Raw genomic sequence first — 17,009 nt, 5'->3', positions numbered from 1 at the left:
ATACTTCAACTAAATTGAATTACCCTACGATTTTTTTCGATTCCATTTCCTTAATAAATTAAATTTTTTTGATTTGAGTTTGTATGATCTAAGTGAATTGATAATGTATTGACAGTTGTCAAAAAACTAGTGCAGTTTTTTACCTCTGGACAATTAATCACATACATTTATGGAGGATCAATCATACTTATTATACTTATAGTGGAAAAATGGTAAATTATATATGATATTGCTTTAATTACCATTATGCTAGAAACGATAATCACCATTCAAAATTATATGAAAAAAAACCATTTATAATAAATAAATAATTTAATTTATAATTTCTTTATGCATTTGATTTTGATGTTTTAGAATTATTATTGAATTGCATAATGAATTCAACATTTGATCCAAACGCGCAATTTTTATTCCATTAGATAACGCACATAAGTTAGTTACCTTATCTCTGACAAAAGCTTTCACTCGTAAAACTTGATTTAATCGTTTTCATGGTTCGAATTATACTCTGATATAAATAATTTTTCCAAAAAATTATGTTATGTAAAAATTTGTAACAATTTGAAAACAAATGAAATGACGGAGTTTTTTCTGTTGCAGCTGGGTAAATACTTATACCAGGCTGAAGAACACGTGTAAAAATTTTTCCGATCGATTCTTTGTGTTTTTCAAGCTACTGGATTCGTTTAGTTGAAATTTTACAACATAAAGTTTTAATGTTTAAAAATTTTTGTGAAAGATAGTATTTTCGCGCAAATTCTAGTTATAGTTTGAATAAGCTTTGTTCCTGATAATTACGTATCATTTTATTTGATTCACTGAATAAAAGTTTTACTTATTTTAATAATTTCAAATAAAAATATAATTTTATTATATTATAATTTATTTTAATTAAGTAAAAAAATAATAATAATTTGTTGATAGTTGTTCAAAAAAATTGATTACAGCTTGTATTAGCTGATGCATTTCTATAGCATCAACAACAAGCTGAGTTACTATTTTAAGTGACTGAAAAATAACTGGAAATTAGATATTTTATTAATAATATCTTACTTAACATTTTTTTATGCACGATGATCATACAAAAAAACAAAGGTAAACTAGATTTTATCTGTATGTCTAATTCTCACTACATCTATAACTTTTGAGGTAAATAATTAATGTCACACATTTACCCTAATTTCACCTGAATCATCTCAATAGATTTCATTTTTTAATCCATATAGTAGCAAAGGTATTATATACCTGAAAAAAATGATTGTGATGATTATACTTTATAATAGCATTTTCTGCATCTTGTTTTCACAAAAGTAAATCATTTTGATAAACTATTTGTAATCCCGTAAAATTTATTTTCATTGTTCAATTAATATTAATTTATTGTTCAATTTGAACCTGCGATAGAATGTATACTTTTGTATTCAAAGTAAATTAAAAATGCCTAATGTAGAAGATATTATTTGTGGACTAATTATAATTTACACAGCATTTTTAATATTAAAAATTGTTTATTCTTTCTTAGAATTACAAGAATGAAGTTTTTAAATAAATTCTAGAAAGTAATAAAATAAACATAGACGTTAGACGAGTAGATATTTCTTGGACCATCTTAATCATCTCAGCTGAACGAGTGCAAGAAATTTATAATTCATTCCAGAAGTATAAAAATTGCAGTAGCTAATTAAATTTATTGACCGAGTATCGTGTTTTAAATGATCTATATAATTGGAAATCATTTTGTTTCTTGGTGTTCGGCAAGGTCAGCTGGCACTCGAGAATCGCGTGCTACGTTATATCACGCGTGAAACATTATTACTCACGCTTAACATGCGTATTTCTGTATTGACTTATCATTTATTCATGCATCAAGTTCAACTTAAGTCTCTCACCTATGGAACTTTTACAATTATTTGATTTGGCTAGGTACACCCTCGTGAAGAAACCGATTGGCACCAATCAAACTAATATTATTAAATGATTTGATTTACTGTCAATTTTTTCGTTTTTTGAAAAATTTATAATTTACGATTATTATTTTCAGAAAAAAGAATCACTGATATGAAATATAACATTGATAAGTCTCATGATGCATATGCATCGTTTTTTACTCGAATTTTCGGCTTAAAACAATTTATTTTTATTGCCCCACCTTGAATCACAAGTTTAACGTTAAAGAAGCACAAGTAATGAATAAAAAGTGAAAAATCAAGATAAAAATTAAAAGCCATTTTGAACATCATTCTTGCATTTTAAAGAGTCCCATTCGATTCTTTTTTATCCATTCTATTTAAAAATAATTAATGAACATTTGTGCATGTGTAACATACCATGAAATTATAAGATGATACTTAACTTGAATTCATTCCCATAACTATTTAATTATATTAATTAGTCGAATTATCTGAAAACTGAGTCATGAATTATAGACATGTAACGTTGAGAAAATTTGAAAATAATCATTCATTTTTTTTTGGTCACTGAAATTCTTTATGTATGCCATTGTCAGTTACTGTATTCAAGGATATTCAATTTTAGTGTGCCTGAGTTCAATCAACCATTGAATCATATAAATGATTTTTCCACAAACGCTGAATAAAACAAGTATAATTATGCAATTACAGTTCAGTACAATTATACTTTTGATAATAACAATTTGAATGAAAAAAATGCACCAGTAGTTTCTTTTATATCATAATTTTATTTACTTGTTAAACACAGACAATATCCTGGATAATATCCTAGTCATATTTAATCGTGTATCTATTGAAGTTCTTTGTTTCATAAATTGCAAGCAATTTTATAAGCGTACTGCTGTAATTCTATATTTTTTATAGATTAACTTATATGTTTAATCTTTATAAATAAAAATGTAAAACAAAAGCTGTTAGTGTTTTCTTATAGTTGCACATGTGTTGGTTTACACCAGCACTCCAAATATTATCAAAAAAAAAGTATCCTGGGTTTTTTTACTAAATATGACTTGCATAATTCTTTGTTCCGAAAAATATAAACGCAATTCGCGAAAGTTCATTAATAATAAGTTTTGAGGCGTAAATACTGCAACCTTGGCAGATGACTAGAAAATGCCACAGTGTAAAAAATTTTTTAGTAAATGCACGCGTTCTTATAAGTTTAAAGTATGTACGAGAAAAAAAAAATAAAAATGTGATACATCGGTTGATTGGTACGACTACGCAAATACTCATAAAAGTCAAGGACAATTCTGTTCATTATGACATCACACACTTCTTAATAACAAATGCTGATCAAGTTTTTTGCTCCTGTCTGTATAATAATACGTTTTTTTAATATGTTTCTTGAGAAAATGTTTCTTTTTTACCTTGCAACAAACTGTGAGATATAGGAATAACGAAGGACATTATTTTACATACAATCGTATAGTGCATATTGAAATATATATGTGAAGATATGTATAACATATTTTATGAATAAAATAAATAAACTGTATTATAAATATACATGCATCAAACCATAAATTCATAATGTTTAACTTACAATGAAATTTCGTTGTTAATTATTCGGTAAAGAGTTATTATCTGAATCTTGATTTGTTTATTATTTGTTAAATAGATCTGGAAACATTGAATATAAATCAGTTCTTATTATCCCATAGATTTAAAATTTAAATTTATTGATCATTCAAGTACACGTTTGACTAAAATTTTGTTGTTCAATCGAATTTGCATATTATATGGGCTGGTATATCCCAATATAAAATTTCCGATGTCCGTATGATACTCTGTAAATATTCCATAAAAATCAAATATGCATATAAAATATTCCATGGATCTTCCTCTTCAGATTCAAAATTTCACCGTATGATTGTCAATGATAAAATTACTAATCAAGTTAATTACTTCAGAGGTTAATACAAGATTGATTATACTTTTTCTGTCTTATTCATTTCTCGGAACTTCAAGCATCCTTTTTTTATTTTTATATTGTCCAATAAAATTGTTAACATTAGGATTTGGTACTTATTATAAAAAAAATTATAATCAAAATTCAGAAATCAGAAATTATATTTTTATTGACAGGGGCACCCGAGCGTATCGGCACTGACCCATAAATACACATATATTATTTTATTTATATTTAAATTTATGATCATTATGATCATTAATTGTGGTTATTTAGTTCGGAAAAAATTGTATTGTACTTTATAAATGTATACCTCGTATTACTCACTGTTCGTCTAACTCAATACAAAACTAATTTTTTTTAAATGGTATTAAAATTTGATCTTGCCTAATTTAACTTATGTTTTTACCTCTTGAAATATAGACTTTGAACTAGAGAGTGCATATTCGTAATAATACCGGGAGCAAAGTACTGTTGAGACAAGAGTGACAGGAATGGACAATGGCACGAGACATCACTGACACAAGAGCCTCTTTGTCATCGTGTTGTTGACTGGATCGTAACATGATTTTTTGAGTAGCACGTTATGATCTGCATATAATTGATTTCCGATTCTATTATTTGCGAAACAAGTTTTTTCATTGTTAAGATGTTTACACGTGCTAAATTGAATATTAACTATAAATACACGGATGGATATAATTAGTATTGAGGATTTTTGAGTAGAATGGAATTTATTGATTAATAAATGTCTTGAATAATTATTATGAATTGTTTTGTAATAGACCTGAAGAAATTATCACACTTTTTTACTGCAACTTTTATTTAAATTGTGTTACTTTTAGGGCTGTGTACTTTTGACACGTAAATAAAGAAAACTCATATTAAATGTAAATTAAGCCAAATTTCATTCTAGGTATCACAAATTTTACTTTTTAAAAATGCTAAAGAATACACAGCTAAAAAAATGTCATTGTTCTCTTTTAAATATACGTTTGAATAACTTTTATCAGGATTAGCTACGCCATGCGGTGTGTGCAGAGTTTTGATGCTATTTTACATTGAAAACCACCTTATAGCTTACAGTAATAATATGATATGTTTATATTTCATAACAAGATAATAGAGAAAAGGCAAAAAAGAAAATGTTATATTCTCGTTTTATATCATCTTCCCTTATTATATAAAGGAAATGTAACTATTTATCAATCATTTTTAATAAAAAAATACTTTTACTGCTAAACAACTTATGAGGAAAAAGACCAAGTACCGCCTTAAAAGAATTCTTGTACAAGGAAAAGTAGCCAAAATTAACTTGTGGGTTACTTTGTTCATAAATTTATGTAGTCGTTAAGAAAATGGGTTATTCTGTGATTACCTCAATATAATCAATTCATATGATATAAAATCCAAAGATCCGAAGACATCTGATAAGAATTGAATTCTTTATAATAATTTATAAGTTTTATACGTCTACGATTTTTTAAATATATTCTATACAATTGCGTCAGTAGGCGATGTCCGTATAGACCTGTTAGCGATGACGCAGACTTGTAAAGTATAACTGTAAAATGCGCACGAGCGTGTAGGAAAATCCACGCACGATTTGTAGTTTTTTCCCAATTGCAGTTACGCACATTCATTTTTTATATTCACCTTTTGAATGTTTCTTCCTTTAAACACGTTTTACTTGCGTATAAGATGATTATTTGTTCATAATTGTTAATTTGTAACTTTGATTTACTCACGAGGATAACATGAATCGATGTTAAATTTAAAAAAAAATCGTTAAAATTAGAACGGTTACAATATATGATAAAATAAATTGTAATTGTACGAGTTGAAGTTAATTGAATTGAAAGAAATGTGGGAGTTCACTTAGCTTACAAAGGTGGATTTAATTGAACGTAATGGAAAAAAATTTATTGACTTGATAATGTTGGGGGCTCGACTCATTAATAACTGATTATGCAGATACCCGTGACAGATTCTTGCAACAACCGAGCAAGTGTTTGACGATATATTAACAATTTATTGAATCCTACATTAACTTATAAATTGAAAAAATACACACGCGTACACGCGCACACACGTGCACATAGCACGCACTCACTGCAGTACCCACATTTTTCAATGTTTTTCCTTTATTCATCTGATAAGATGTAATAATGTCTTTAAGGAAAACGACGAGAAGTATTATTAATTTTTGAATTTAAAAAAAAATTAAATTAAAAATAACTTTGTTCGAACTCCTTGTAAAGTTGATTTAATTTTGGACGGACTTAACGAGGATTAAAAATAAAATTGATACAACAAAGACTAATGGTTCATTAAAATGAAAATAAAAAATGGAAAATAATTTTGATATTTGTGAAAAATTTCAGTTTGATACTCGTTAAAAAATTGGAATTTGAATATTTGGAGACTGGAGTAACTTTTTTTTTGGTATCTTGAATACAGAAAGCTTTGATTACTTCGAAATTTCATTTATTAGACTTTGAGTCATGAAAAGTTGAATCGAGCTAATTGTGGACGGAAAAGATAAAAACTCCACGGCAGAGTAATGTGGATATAATATCGGTGCGATAAATCAACAAGATCAGTTGTTTTTTTTTTATTATTATTATCATTTCAATAAAAAAGCTTATTGATCATTAAAAAAATGCAATGCGCTCTGCAGCCGAGAACCTGCGCTCGGCGCGCGATAATTAAAAACAGAAATTTTTCAGCAAATAATTATTAACACAAAGAGGTATCGTTACATACGTCAACGGCGAGCCCCTTCTGCATGCGCGCTGTAAAAAAATAAAACTGCCTCGCATGTAACGACAAGGTAAAAGTGCCTCCCGAGATATTACCGCGAGGCAAGCTTTGAGTCAAAACACCTGAGTATATACCTTGCATGGCATCGGAGCTAACTTGCTGCCGCTGCCGCTGCTGCTGCTTCTGCCTTGCCACCACTACACCAGCTTTATAAGCCATAAGTGTATTCATTCTTCTCTCTTTTTTCGTATCTGGCCGCGCGCGCGCGCGCGTAAGACAGTGTGTAAGCACGCCGTGGCGTACGTGAGCACGCGCGTGGAAAATCAGAGTGAATTAATGAATATGACTGCTCGAGGTGGGGGCACCCCTGACCCCGGTGCGAGTGAAGGGAGGTTGCGTTTATAACGCGCCGCTAACCCGCCCCAGAGACGCATTCGCTCGTTGAAGTTGGCCTGGGGAGCCTGATTATATTCAAGAATTCGCGGCAAATTCGTTCGGCCACATTGTATTAATATTGTCATTTCGACTAATCACAAGTGCACACAATTAGCGTCGACTGCACTGCTGCAAAAATTAATCTCGACAATTCTCAAGAATAAACGCAAAACTTTCGGTCGCTCATTTTTGACAAAAGCAGGCTCTTCCTTGTGAAAGTATTCGCTGAATTTGAATTCGAGAAATTATAGTGTCAGTTGACAGTTTTTGTTTCATACATTCGAGAAAAAATAGTTAAATTTCATTATTCGAAATGGCTGTAGCTGCTGCACAAAAAAATCGCGAGATGTTCGCCATCAAGAAATCATACAGTATCGAGGTAAGTTTTATTCGATATATCGAGTGATTGTAATTTTATCATACTAAATAAGTTTAACTTTTTAAATTCAGTTTTTTAAACGGTAAATTTACTTGGTTTCGGAATTTTTTATTTCACAAGAAATTATTTGAATTTTAAAATATGTATAAACTCTCTTCCGTTACGAGACTTAAAATATTCTTACCGATCATTAAGAGCGCTTTCTTTGGACCAGATAACTCAATTCCGCTCAAAACTTTATAAAGGCTAAAATTTTGACATTTCATTTTATGTGTAATCTTTTGACTCACGAATTTCGGCTAAAAAGTACAAAATTACTAAGGATCGTTGTTTTTCGTGAATAATAATAATTATTCGAAATTGATAGATAATTAGGAACTAAATTTTAAACCCTTGCTACAAATACAAAATAATACGAACTAAGTTTAAATCGGTTGTGGATGAATGGTTATAGGGCTGAAGTGTTAAATATAATTTAGCAAAATTTTCAATTTTATTTTCCTTATGGGATACATTCGAAATTTCTAGGCATTGTTTTTAGTGAGTCACACAATAAATTTGAAGAATGATTTTTGAACCAAATTCTATTTAAATGAGAAACTAAAGTAATTATTTCAGATTTAAAGAAAAATGACTCATTGAAATTATGCATTTGCATTTCTCGACAATTAAATTATTCGATCACCGACTATATAATACAATTAAGGGATTCTTAATATACTCGGATTATGTGGTCGAAACAAGCAAATTGTTGAAACATGTAACTGAGCAGCAATTACAAGGCAATTAGTTCCGGCGCAAACTGCACGCGTAGCACACACATAGTCACGCAATTTTTCTCTATATCTTTTTCATAAAACGCACGAGCGCGGATATCTCTCACTTTTTTCGATTTCTTATTATGAAATCAAATTGGCCTTGTTCTATTCATAATTATGGAGTTACCGCATACCGAAGAAACTACTCGTGTGAGTCCTGGCGACTAAATGCGTGCGCGCGCGAAATCTATATGAAAACCATTAGAATAGCGCACAGATGTATAGACGATAGTTTACCTTGAGCGCGTTGCCTTGTTCCTCATAGAGTAGCAATGGATCGTCACATTGGGGATCCTTGCTCGGGCTTGGAGGCTCGCCCCCGCTTTGTTAATAAGTAATCTTGTTACACATCGATGATGTTATGTCATTCATTAATAGGCTGGCTTTTTTCAAACCTCATTACACGATTAAAATAGATATGCATCTTGGAATACATTATAAAAAATCTAGACTTAATCTTTTACAACGTTAATAGTTTTAGTAATTAGTTAAACTCGTTCTTTAACAATATGGCATCTGATGATTACAATGCACGCGGCGATTGGTATTAATTATGCTATCAATATGTTTGAAGACGTAATCTCGTGCATAGTGTGTGTGCATTATGCGAAAAAATCTATTCGTTTACGGTCAAAGGAATAAATCGTCTTGCTTTAAACATGAGCAAAAAGCAGCGCCACATAAGCCTGCATACCGGAATAATTGTGTCAATGCTACATTACAAAGCAAATGGTCTTATACGCGCTTGCATAATCCGAACCATTTTTCTTCTGTACGGATGAGCTTTTACTTGCTGCGATTGAAGGCAACAGTTATTATACGCATGCACGCCTGTTTAATTACAGATTTTTTTGCTTAATGAACCATGATCGTAATCTTCGCGTCATTCTTACTTAACTATCGTATAGGAATCGAGTCGCGGCCGATTCGTAAACAAATAATAGATCAACAAGCGCAAAAGATTTGCTGCTCATTTACCCACAATTAAGAGAGATCCTGAAGATTATTATTATCGTCGCTTAAATGCAACGACAGCAATGCTTAAATGTAAATAATTTGACTAGGCTTTTGGAATTGGAGCATATTTCTAGACTCGGTCGCGATTATTATTTCTAATATTCAAGAAATCAGTTATTGTGATTGCGATCGGATATATAATTATTACTTTGACGCGATGACGCGTCTGCACATTTTAAATCAAGGCTGTAAGAGTTGTGACGTCAGACGGAAATTTGATTCAGAAAATAAATAAAAAAACAAACAAATACCGACCGAGAAAAAATTGAATCTTTTGCGCCTTCTTAACAACAGATATCCTTTTGAAGGATATACGTGCATACTCACACAAACAACACGTACGTCGCAGTAATTCCGATTTCAAATTCACGGGAGTTTCCTTTTGTGTTCTTTGAACTTTACCTCAATGGAGAAACATTAACGCAAGGAAATGATTCATCTAACAGTACTATACACGGCTTTAATTATCTACATCGCGTTACCTCTATTGTGCACATTTAATCGGATATCGAAAAAAGTTATTCCTTTTCTTTCGACGAGCTGCGTTCTCAAGTTTGTAAAGGAATTAGAAATTATCGAGCCAGAATGAGAGCTTATACAAAATCGATAGAAATTAGTTATAAGTTTTATCCATTGTAATCTTCTTAATTTTTATTTTTACATTTCTAATTAAAATTGTTTCATTTGTCATTTGTTTCTCAGAATGGATATCCAGCCAGACGTCGTTCTCTAGTTGACGATGCTCGATTTGAGACACTTGTTGTAAAACAAACCAAACAAAGTGTACTAGAAGAAGCACGCCAAAGAGCTAATGGTAAGGACAAATCATTATACATACTGTGTACTTTGTGTTATCCGTTTTTCAAAATTTTAAAATTTCATTAATTTCATTTTTTTAATGTTAGTCTAAGTTAATGTTATGTGTTCAAAAATTTTCTATTGGTATTTTAATAAATTATTTCGATGTTTTTTGATGTAATATTGCATGAAATAAGAATTGAAATTATTAGTTTTTTGTAAAGATGCCATTTTCGTAACGCTTTTTTCAATGTCAAAAACTATTGAAAAACTATTGAATTGTAAATGGTCGTTCAATTTATGGGGAAAAAAGTTCAATTTCAAGTTTTTCATTTCTATATCAAACACTCCTCACTACACAATGGATGAAAATGATCCAAGAATTATCACTTTCTTTATGATTAGTTTTATTTATTTTTCTCGTCGTACTTACATTTTGTTTATTTGGTTCTCATTCATCAATTAGATTCACCTGTAGATCAATTGAATCCAGACCCAGAAAAAATGTCTGATAACTCATTAGCGTCATCATCTAGCGACGAAGAGCAGCAAGAAGAAACATTGGCTTGTGCTGCTCAAAAACAAGGTACGCAGGTGTCACAGTGCAGACGACTGTGTCCCTATTCATTTCATGAATTTTTTTTTAATTTTACTATGGCTGTTTTTTATTTGCACGTGCATGAACGTTTTTTGATATTGTATTTTTAGAAGCCAAAGCAGAAGTTTCATCCGATGGCGAGGAAAAAAGAGACGATGGTGAGTGTTTGATGTTTAATTGTCGCGAAATAAAAACTTTTTATTTCACATAAAAAGTATTTATTAGATACTTATAATGCAATCATATAATGCACTGAAATGCCTGTTCTAAAATTTCTAGTATTTTTTCAAAAGATTCGATCTCAAATATTGCGTATTATTCATGATTTTCTTTGAGTAAGACTTGCTACTTTAACTCACTTTATCAATTATCTTAAATGAATGTATCATTTAATTATTTCTTTCTTCGTGAAATACATTAGCTCAGTATAACTATGTAAAGAATGATGACGCAACGAATCTTTTTGTTTCAAACATTTCTATTTCAAAGCTACATTCTCAGATGCACGTTATGATTTACCATAATTTTAGATCCTAAAAAATAGCTGGGATACGAGCGCAGCATTCTAAAATGCAGTATATAAATGCTCTCGCACTCACGCCTTGTGCTTCTATATTTTCAAGCGATCACGTCGCAATAGAAAGTGGCGTTGGCACTTTATCTTTCTCCCGTCCACTTTCTCATTCTTTTTTCTCTATTACCCTTATTACCTTTGATGCGCGGAAATGGATTTGAAATTGCCATAGAGCGTTATTCAAGGTGGACAATCTTCTCGGCACGAACAATTCTTTCAAGTCTGAAAGTATAAAGCTCTTAAATCTTTTCTATTATTCTTTATAATATTTTTAGTTTCTTTTCAAGTATAAAAATTCTGTATAATTTAATTTTAAGTATCACAACTACTTGGAGTTTTATGTTATTTTTGGAATTCATTGTTAATTTTTATTTAAACATTTTTAGACTTTGGTTTGACTGAAGAAGAAGTTGTCCTGTCCCGTACGATTGCTGAAAATCCCGATGATCAATCGATCCAAACTGCTGCATTGATTCTCCGTATGCGAGATGGAATGAGTATGCTCCCACGCATTCTCAAGACAATCGAAAGTTTCAAGGGTCAAGTTGCTCACGTCGAAACACGATCGTCCAAAAATGAAGGACAGTACGACGTTTTGGTGAAAATCAATATCACTCGCCAGAATCTTGCCTCGTTAATTCGTAACTTGCGTCAAGGAACATCTCTGGGAGGCATAACTCTCCTTGCTGACAATACAAAAGCTGTTACTGTCAAAGATCCGTGGTTTCCTCGACATGCTTCCGACTTGGATAATTGCAATCACCTTATGACCAAATATGAACCCGATCTGGATATGAGCCATCCAGGATTTGCCGATAAGGAATACCGAGCTCGTAGGTAAGCAGATTCGTCGATTGTTTTTCGATTAACATATTTGTTCTTAAATTGCAAAAATTATATTTTACGTTGTTAATGCACGCGAATTAATGTTTTAAAAATCGTTTCATTTCAGAAAATTAATAGCTGAAATTGCTTTCGCTTACAAATACGGTGATCCTATTCCTCATATTCCATATACCGAGACAGAAAATGAGACATGGAAGCGTGTATTCAACACATTGGTAGATTTGGTCCCGAAACACGCTTGCAAGGAATATCAGCGTGTGTTCAACAAACTTATTGAGGAAAAAATTTTCGAGCCTCATTGCGTACCGCAGCTCGAACAAGTCAGCTTGTTCTTGAAGAAGAACACCGGATTCACCCTCCGCCCCGCTGCTGGATTACTTACCGCTCGAGACTTCCTTTCGAGTCTTGCTTTCAGAATTTTCCAAAGCACACAATACATTCGTCATATCAATAGCCCATATCACACGCCCGAACCGTAAGTATACTCAAAAAATAATTTTATCAATTTTCTTTCTTTTTTGTAATTATGAGATATTATTTGGCGCGATACTCGGATTCATTGTTGTTATTCGCACTTCGTTAAATGAAACACTGATAGTTGCGAGCTTTTAAAAGCGTTTAGTTAAAGCGAACAGACTTGCCGAAGTGACACTCGAGCGCTTAAAGTGAAAACAGCGGTAACAGAATTTCCGTTCGCTTCTCTAAGCTTGTAATGGAACTCTAATTGGCTTTTAACGATACAGTAGCGGCTTTAATAACTCGCTTTGATGCAGTGTTGCCCATGAAATTTCGCGAATATGCTACACGTAGCGACGAACGTAGCATGCAAAATAACTAGCAAAATTTTCGATTGAAATTTTAATGAAATTATAACTGCGACAATTTCGTCTGCAAGATGTACCTATAGTTTCTTGATCCTTTTCGATACGTCTACGGAACTAACTGCGGGTAATATTTTGTACAGAATTATGCTCATATTCTATTTTTTATTGTTGCAGAGATGCTATTCATGAACTTCTTGGGCACATGCCGTTGCTCGCCGATCCCAGCTTCGCTCAATTTTCTCAAGAAATTGGTTTAGCTTCGTTGGGCGCCAGCGACGAAGAAATCGAAAAACTCTCGACCATCTATTGGTTTACAGTAGAATTTGGTTTATGCAAAGAAGGAACAGAAACTAGAGCTTACGGCGCTGGTCTACTTTCCGCATACGGTGAGCTTTTACACGCTCTCAGCGATAAATGCGAACATCGCCCCTTTGAACCATCAGTAACTGCTGTCCAGCCATACCAGGTTTGTGCAAAAAAAAAACATATTTTAATTGACAATCTTCAAAAAGTGTAATTGCAATAAAAATGTCATTTATAGGATCAAGATTACCAGCCAATATATTACGTCGCTAATAGTTTCGAAGACGCGAAGGAAAAGTTCCGTCGATGGGTAGCTACGATGTCGCGACCATTCGAAGTCAGGTTCAATCCACACACCCAATCGGTCGAAGTACTGGACAGTCTAGAGAAACTCGAGGGCGCCGTGTCTCAGCTCAACATCGAGTTGACCCACCTTACAAACGCCATCAATAAAATGAAGGTGTCGTTCGCGTAAGGATTCCCGGTACCGGTGACTTTGAGTCCATCTGGTACCGCAGATAACGATGACAACGATGACGCATTATATCGTTACGACGATTATCGAACCAATGATGGGGACCACAAGTACCGGTATTCCAGTAATACGGCCAATCGTAGAAAACGCGCGCGTTTGCCATGGCTCAAGTATAGGAAGCAACTATGCCATGCCCTTTGAAAACGTCGTAGGCAAATTTCCTCTCTAGATATGCAATGGCAATATTTATCCCGCTTTCTTTCAATAAATACGAAAAAATGAGAAGAAAATTGTCACTCGAGTATACTTATGATAGAACAGTTAGCCAAAGGGTATATACAGTATCGTTATTTCAAGTTTATGTATATCACGTCGAACAATATGATTCAATTTAAAAATGCCAATATGTAAAATTAGATGATTTCTGAGATGAAATCGATATTTATTGATAAACATTGTTGTCAAAACAATGTTTATTATTAATGTAGGTAGAATAATGTATTCGTAAAAAGCAGTGACAAAATCAATACATGAATTCAAGACAATACTTCAAAGTAATCTAAAAAATATATATCATATAAAATTGTACAGAATAATATATCTGTGACAATATCGCAATTGTTATATATAATTGCAAAAATATTACGATGCAAACAAAAATAATTTATGATAGCCTCATACATAAATGAAAAAAATTTATCAAACAATGGTTAATATGTTCTGTTATGCTGCTTTTTTAGCGGGTCGTTTCGTTAATGTTAATATTGTTTTTTTGCATAAAGTCCTTTGTATAAAGTACCTCTCTGTTACTCTATTTTTCATTTTCAGCTATTTTCTCTTGTAAAAAAAATTTGCATGGGTGGTAAAACGTGCGTGACTTGAAAGTATTATTAGCTTACAAATAAGAAATGCTCGGAGATTCAAATAAACGTTCTAAAACTATAATCATTATCAAATTACGTCTGCCTAAAATTTCACTTTTTTCAGAACCTTAAACTTTCTCTTACACTGGCTCTCTTGATCACTTACTTGAAGTTTCAAGTATATACTCTGAGTAAATTGCACGTTTATTTGCTATTCGTTGTATATTTAAGTATTGCGTATATTTATGATATAATTACGTAATATGACCTTATCTTTCTGTATTTAAAAACTTGTATTAGAACTATAAGTATTAATGTATTTCAATTGATAAATACTATATGAAAATGTATATCTGTCAAACGATTTAAATAATTTTATTTCAAAGATAAAAGTTTGTGATGACGATTATAAATAAACTTATAATAGATTAAATGTTGAAACAGGATTTATGTATTATCTTTTCTTGCAATTTATCTATTGAACGATTTTACTTCCCATGATACCTGCAATATTTTTCTTAGATTCCCTAGAGTAAATTTCGTGGAGATTTAATATTTTGCTATAAAAAAATAATTTTTTTTTAGAGCACTAGACTGACAATAAAAACATTTTTTTTAAGTCGGGGTTTGAAACTTTTGAGGGAGCGTCCTGTCGATTTAAAAACAAAAATTTTTTTTATTGTTGGTCTATTAGGGCACACTCATGTAATTTTTCGGGGGACTTACAAATGATCTAAAATCCTGAAAAATTAGTGTCCATTAAATTCGGGTGTGAGCTTAGAAAATTTAAAATAGTACATGTTACATCTGAAGCTGATGAACCATCTTTTTAAGACAATATGTACTGCTAAATTTGGTTAAAATTTTAACTTTTCGCCATTTAAAAAAAAAGCACTCAGCGTTATTTTTTCTAAAATGGCAAAAACTAAAATGGGTGATATGAATTATACCATTCAAAGTCAAATTATTGATGTGCCACGCGAAATTCGCTTCAAATGTTCTTAAAATTAAATTGGGCACGAGCATAGCCCATGTTTATATTGTATATTACTTTTTTTAAAAAGCACGTATAAGTGGAAATTCTACTTGATTTTACGCAAAAACTATCTTTTCTCATAATTTGGCTACAATTTACAATAGGGCCTTTTGGGATAGTGGGATTTTATTTAAAAAAAATCGTTAAAATACTAAAAATCGAATTGAATTCTTCTTCAGAGTGTAAAAGGCTCGGGCAACAAAGCACCCCACTCAGTAGTATTTATTTTTTAAAAGCACGGGATCTGAGAATTACTTCTGTCTAAAGCTTGATGGACCATTCGTTAATTAGAATTTAAAAATTAAAAGAAGCATGAGTTGAATATGAGAATTTGTAAAAAGCACCATAAATTGGACGTTTTTTGTATGAATTCGTGTTCGTGTACCACTAGAAATTGTTTTGAAGACCAGAAAAAGTTGAAAATTTAACATAAACATTACCAGGAATATCAATTATCAAGTTTTCTCAAGATTATAGTGGAGTTGATACAAGTATAAAAATCTCGCGAGATTTACTCATAAATTGACTTTTTTATTTCCACTAATTCTAGTAGACGAAACACTGAGAGTTTAGGGGCGCTGCAATATCGAACGAATTAAAAGTTTCCTATAGTTTTAATAATATAAAAAAATTGAATGAGCTTTGAATGGAGCATTGAAAACTATATGAAAAGCTATTCACATTTCCAAATTTTCCTTTATTGTAATTAATTGTTTCTCTTATAATTACAAAGTTATAAAAAGAAAATTCACATTGAAAAGTGTACATTATCAACTACTGTGCGCAATCACATTTGAAATTCATAAAAATTTTACATTAAAATAATATTGATACAGGTATCAGTAAATTATGTTTCGAACAATTTTTACGGCTTTTTCAAAAAAGTTTATAACTTTATTGAAATTTAACGAAGTTTACGTGGGAATAACATTTCAGCATATTTTGCGTAGTCTCGTTGCAGCAAAAGGCTGATTCAAGAAGAGTAGGACTCAAGGAACAATTTCGAGTTGGCTCAATAGGTTCGATATTTATAATATCATAACAATTAAGTTTTTCCCTCAAAATTAAACTTCTCTTATAGGAAGCTCTACAGTAATTTTTTTCTTTAAAATACAAATTAATGTAAACGATATGAAATTTGATTTTTATCATTTCTTTTTTTTTTTGAGAAAAATACGTTAGTGAATGTATGAATTTTTTTTATAGTGTATTAATCAATCCATAATTTCTCGCCATTTTAATACAATTAAATTACAAATTTCGTGGAAGATTATATGTTTTGATCCTATAAAGATTTTAATTTCTTAACTACTTTTGTAATTTTTAAAGCTTTTATACAGCAACAACATTATTAATTACATTGAAAAGGTAACTGAAGCGAGATATACAGTATAAATA

The 17,009-nt window shown here is 31.3% G+C and overlaps 1 protein-coding gene across 2 annotated transcripts; it reads left to right on the top strand.

Annotated features, from left to right (window-relative positions):
- Positions 1-7,011: 7,011 nt before the first annotated feature.
- LOC106652462 (tyrosine 3-monooxygenase) lies at positions 7,012-15,021 on the top strand. 2 transcript variants are annotated; one of them, XM_014371439.2, is made up of 8 exons: positions 7,012-7,459; positions 9,997-10,108; positions 10,559-10,678; positions 10,801-10,848; positions 11,651-12,101; positions 12,217-12,585; positions 13,109-13,400; positions 13,476-15,021. In XM_014371439.2, the coding sequence occupies exons 1-8, from the start codon at positions 7,394-7,396 to the stop codon at positions 13,710-13,712; spliced, it is 1,695 nt and encodes a 564-aa protein (XP_014226925.1). In that variant the 5' UTR covers positions 7,012-7,393; the 3' UTR covers positions 13,713-15,021. The 2 variants fall into 2 exon arrangements, with proteins under 2 accessions (XP_014226925.1, XP_014226927.1); XM_014371441.2 differs by lacking the exons at positions 10,559-10,678; positions 10,801-10,848 and having other exon boundaries at positions 7,015-7,459.
- Positions 15,022-17,009: the final 1,988 nt, after the last annotated feature.

This window comes from Trichogramma pretiosum, unplaced genomic scaffold, assembly GCF_000599845.2.
Source record: "Trichogramma pretiosum strain Unisexual culture from Peru unplaced genomic scaffold, Tpre_2.0 scaffold32, whole genome shotgun sequence".
Classification (NCBI taxonomy): domain Eukaryota; kingdom Metazoa; phylum Arthropoda; class Insecta; order Hymenoptera; family Trichogrammatidae; genus Trichogramma; species Trichogramma pretiosum.
Note: the sequence above shows the minus strand (reverse complement) of the source record. Positions and strands in the feature narration are given on the sequence as shown.

Excerpts from the sequence above, each read along its gene's own strand:
- LOC106652462 (XM_014371439.2), top strand. The coding sequence starts at position 7,394 with ATGGCTGTAGCTGCTGCACAAAAAAATCGCGAGATGTTCGCCATCAAG. Across the intron at positions 10,109-10,558 it reads AGCACGCCAAAGAGCTAATG|ATTCACCTGTAGATCAATTG; the intron begins GTAAGGACAAAT and ends TTCATCAATTAG. Across the intron at positions 10,679-10,800 it reads TTGTGCTGCTCAAAAACAAG|AAGCCAAAGCAGAAGTTTCA; the intron begins GTACGCAGGTGT and ends TTGTATTTTTAG.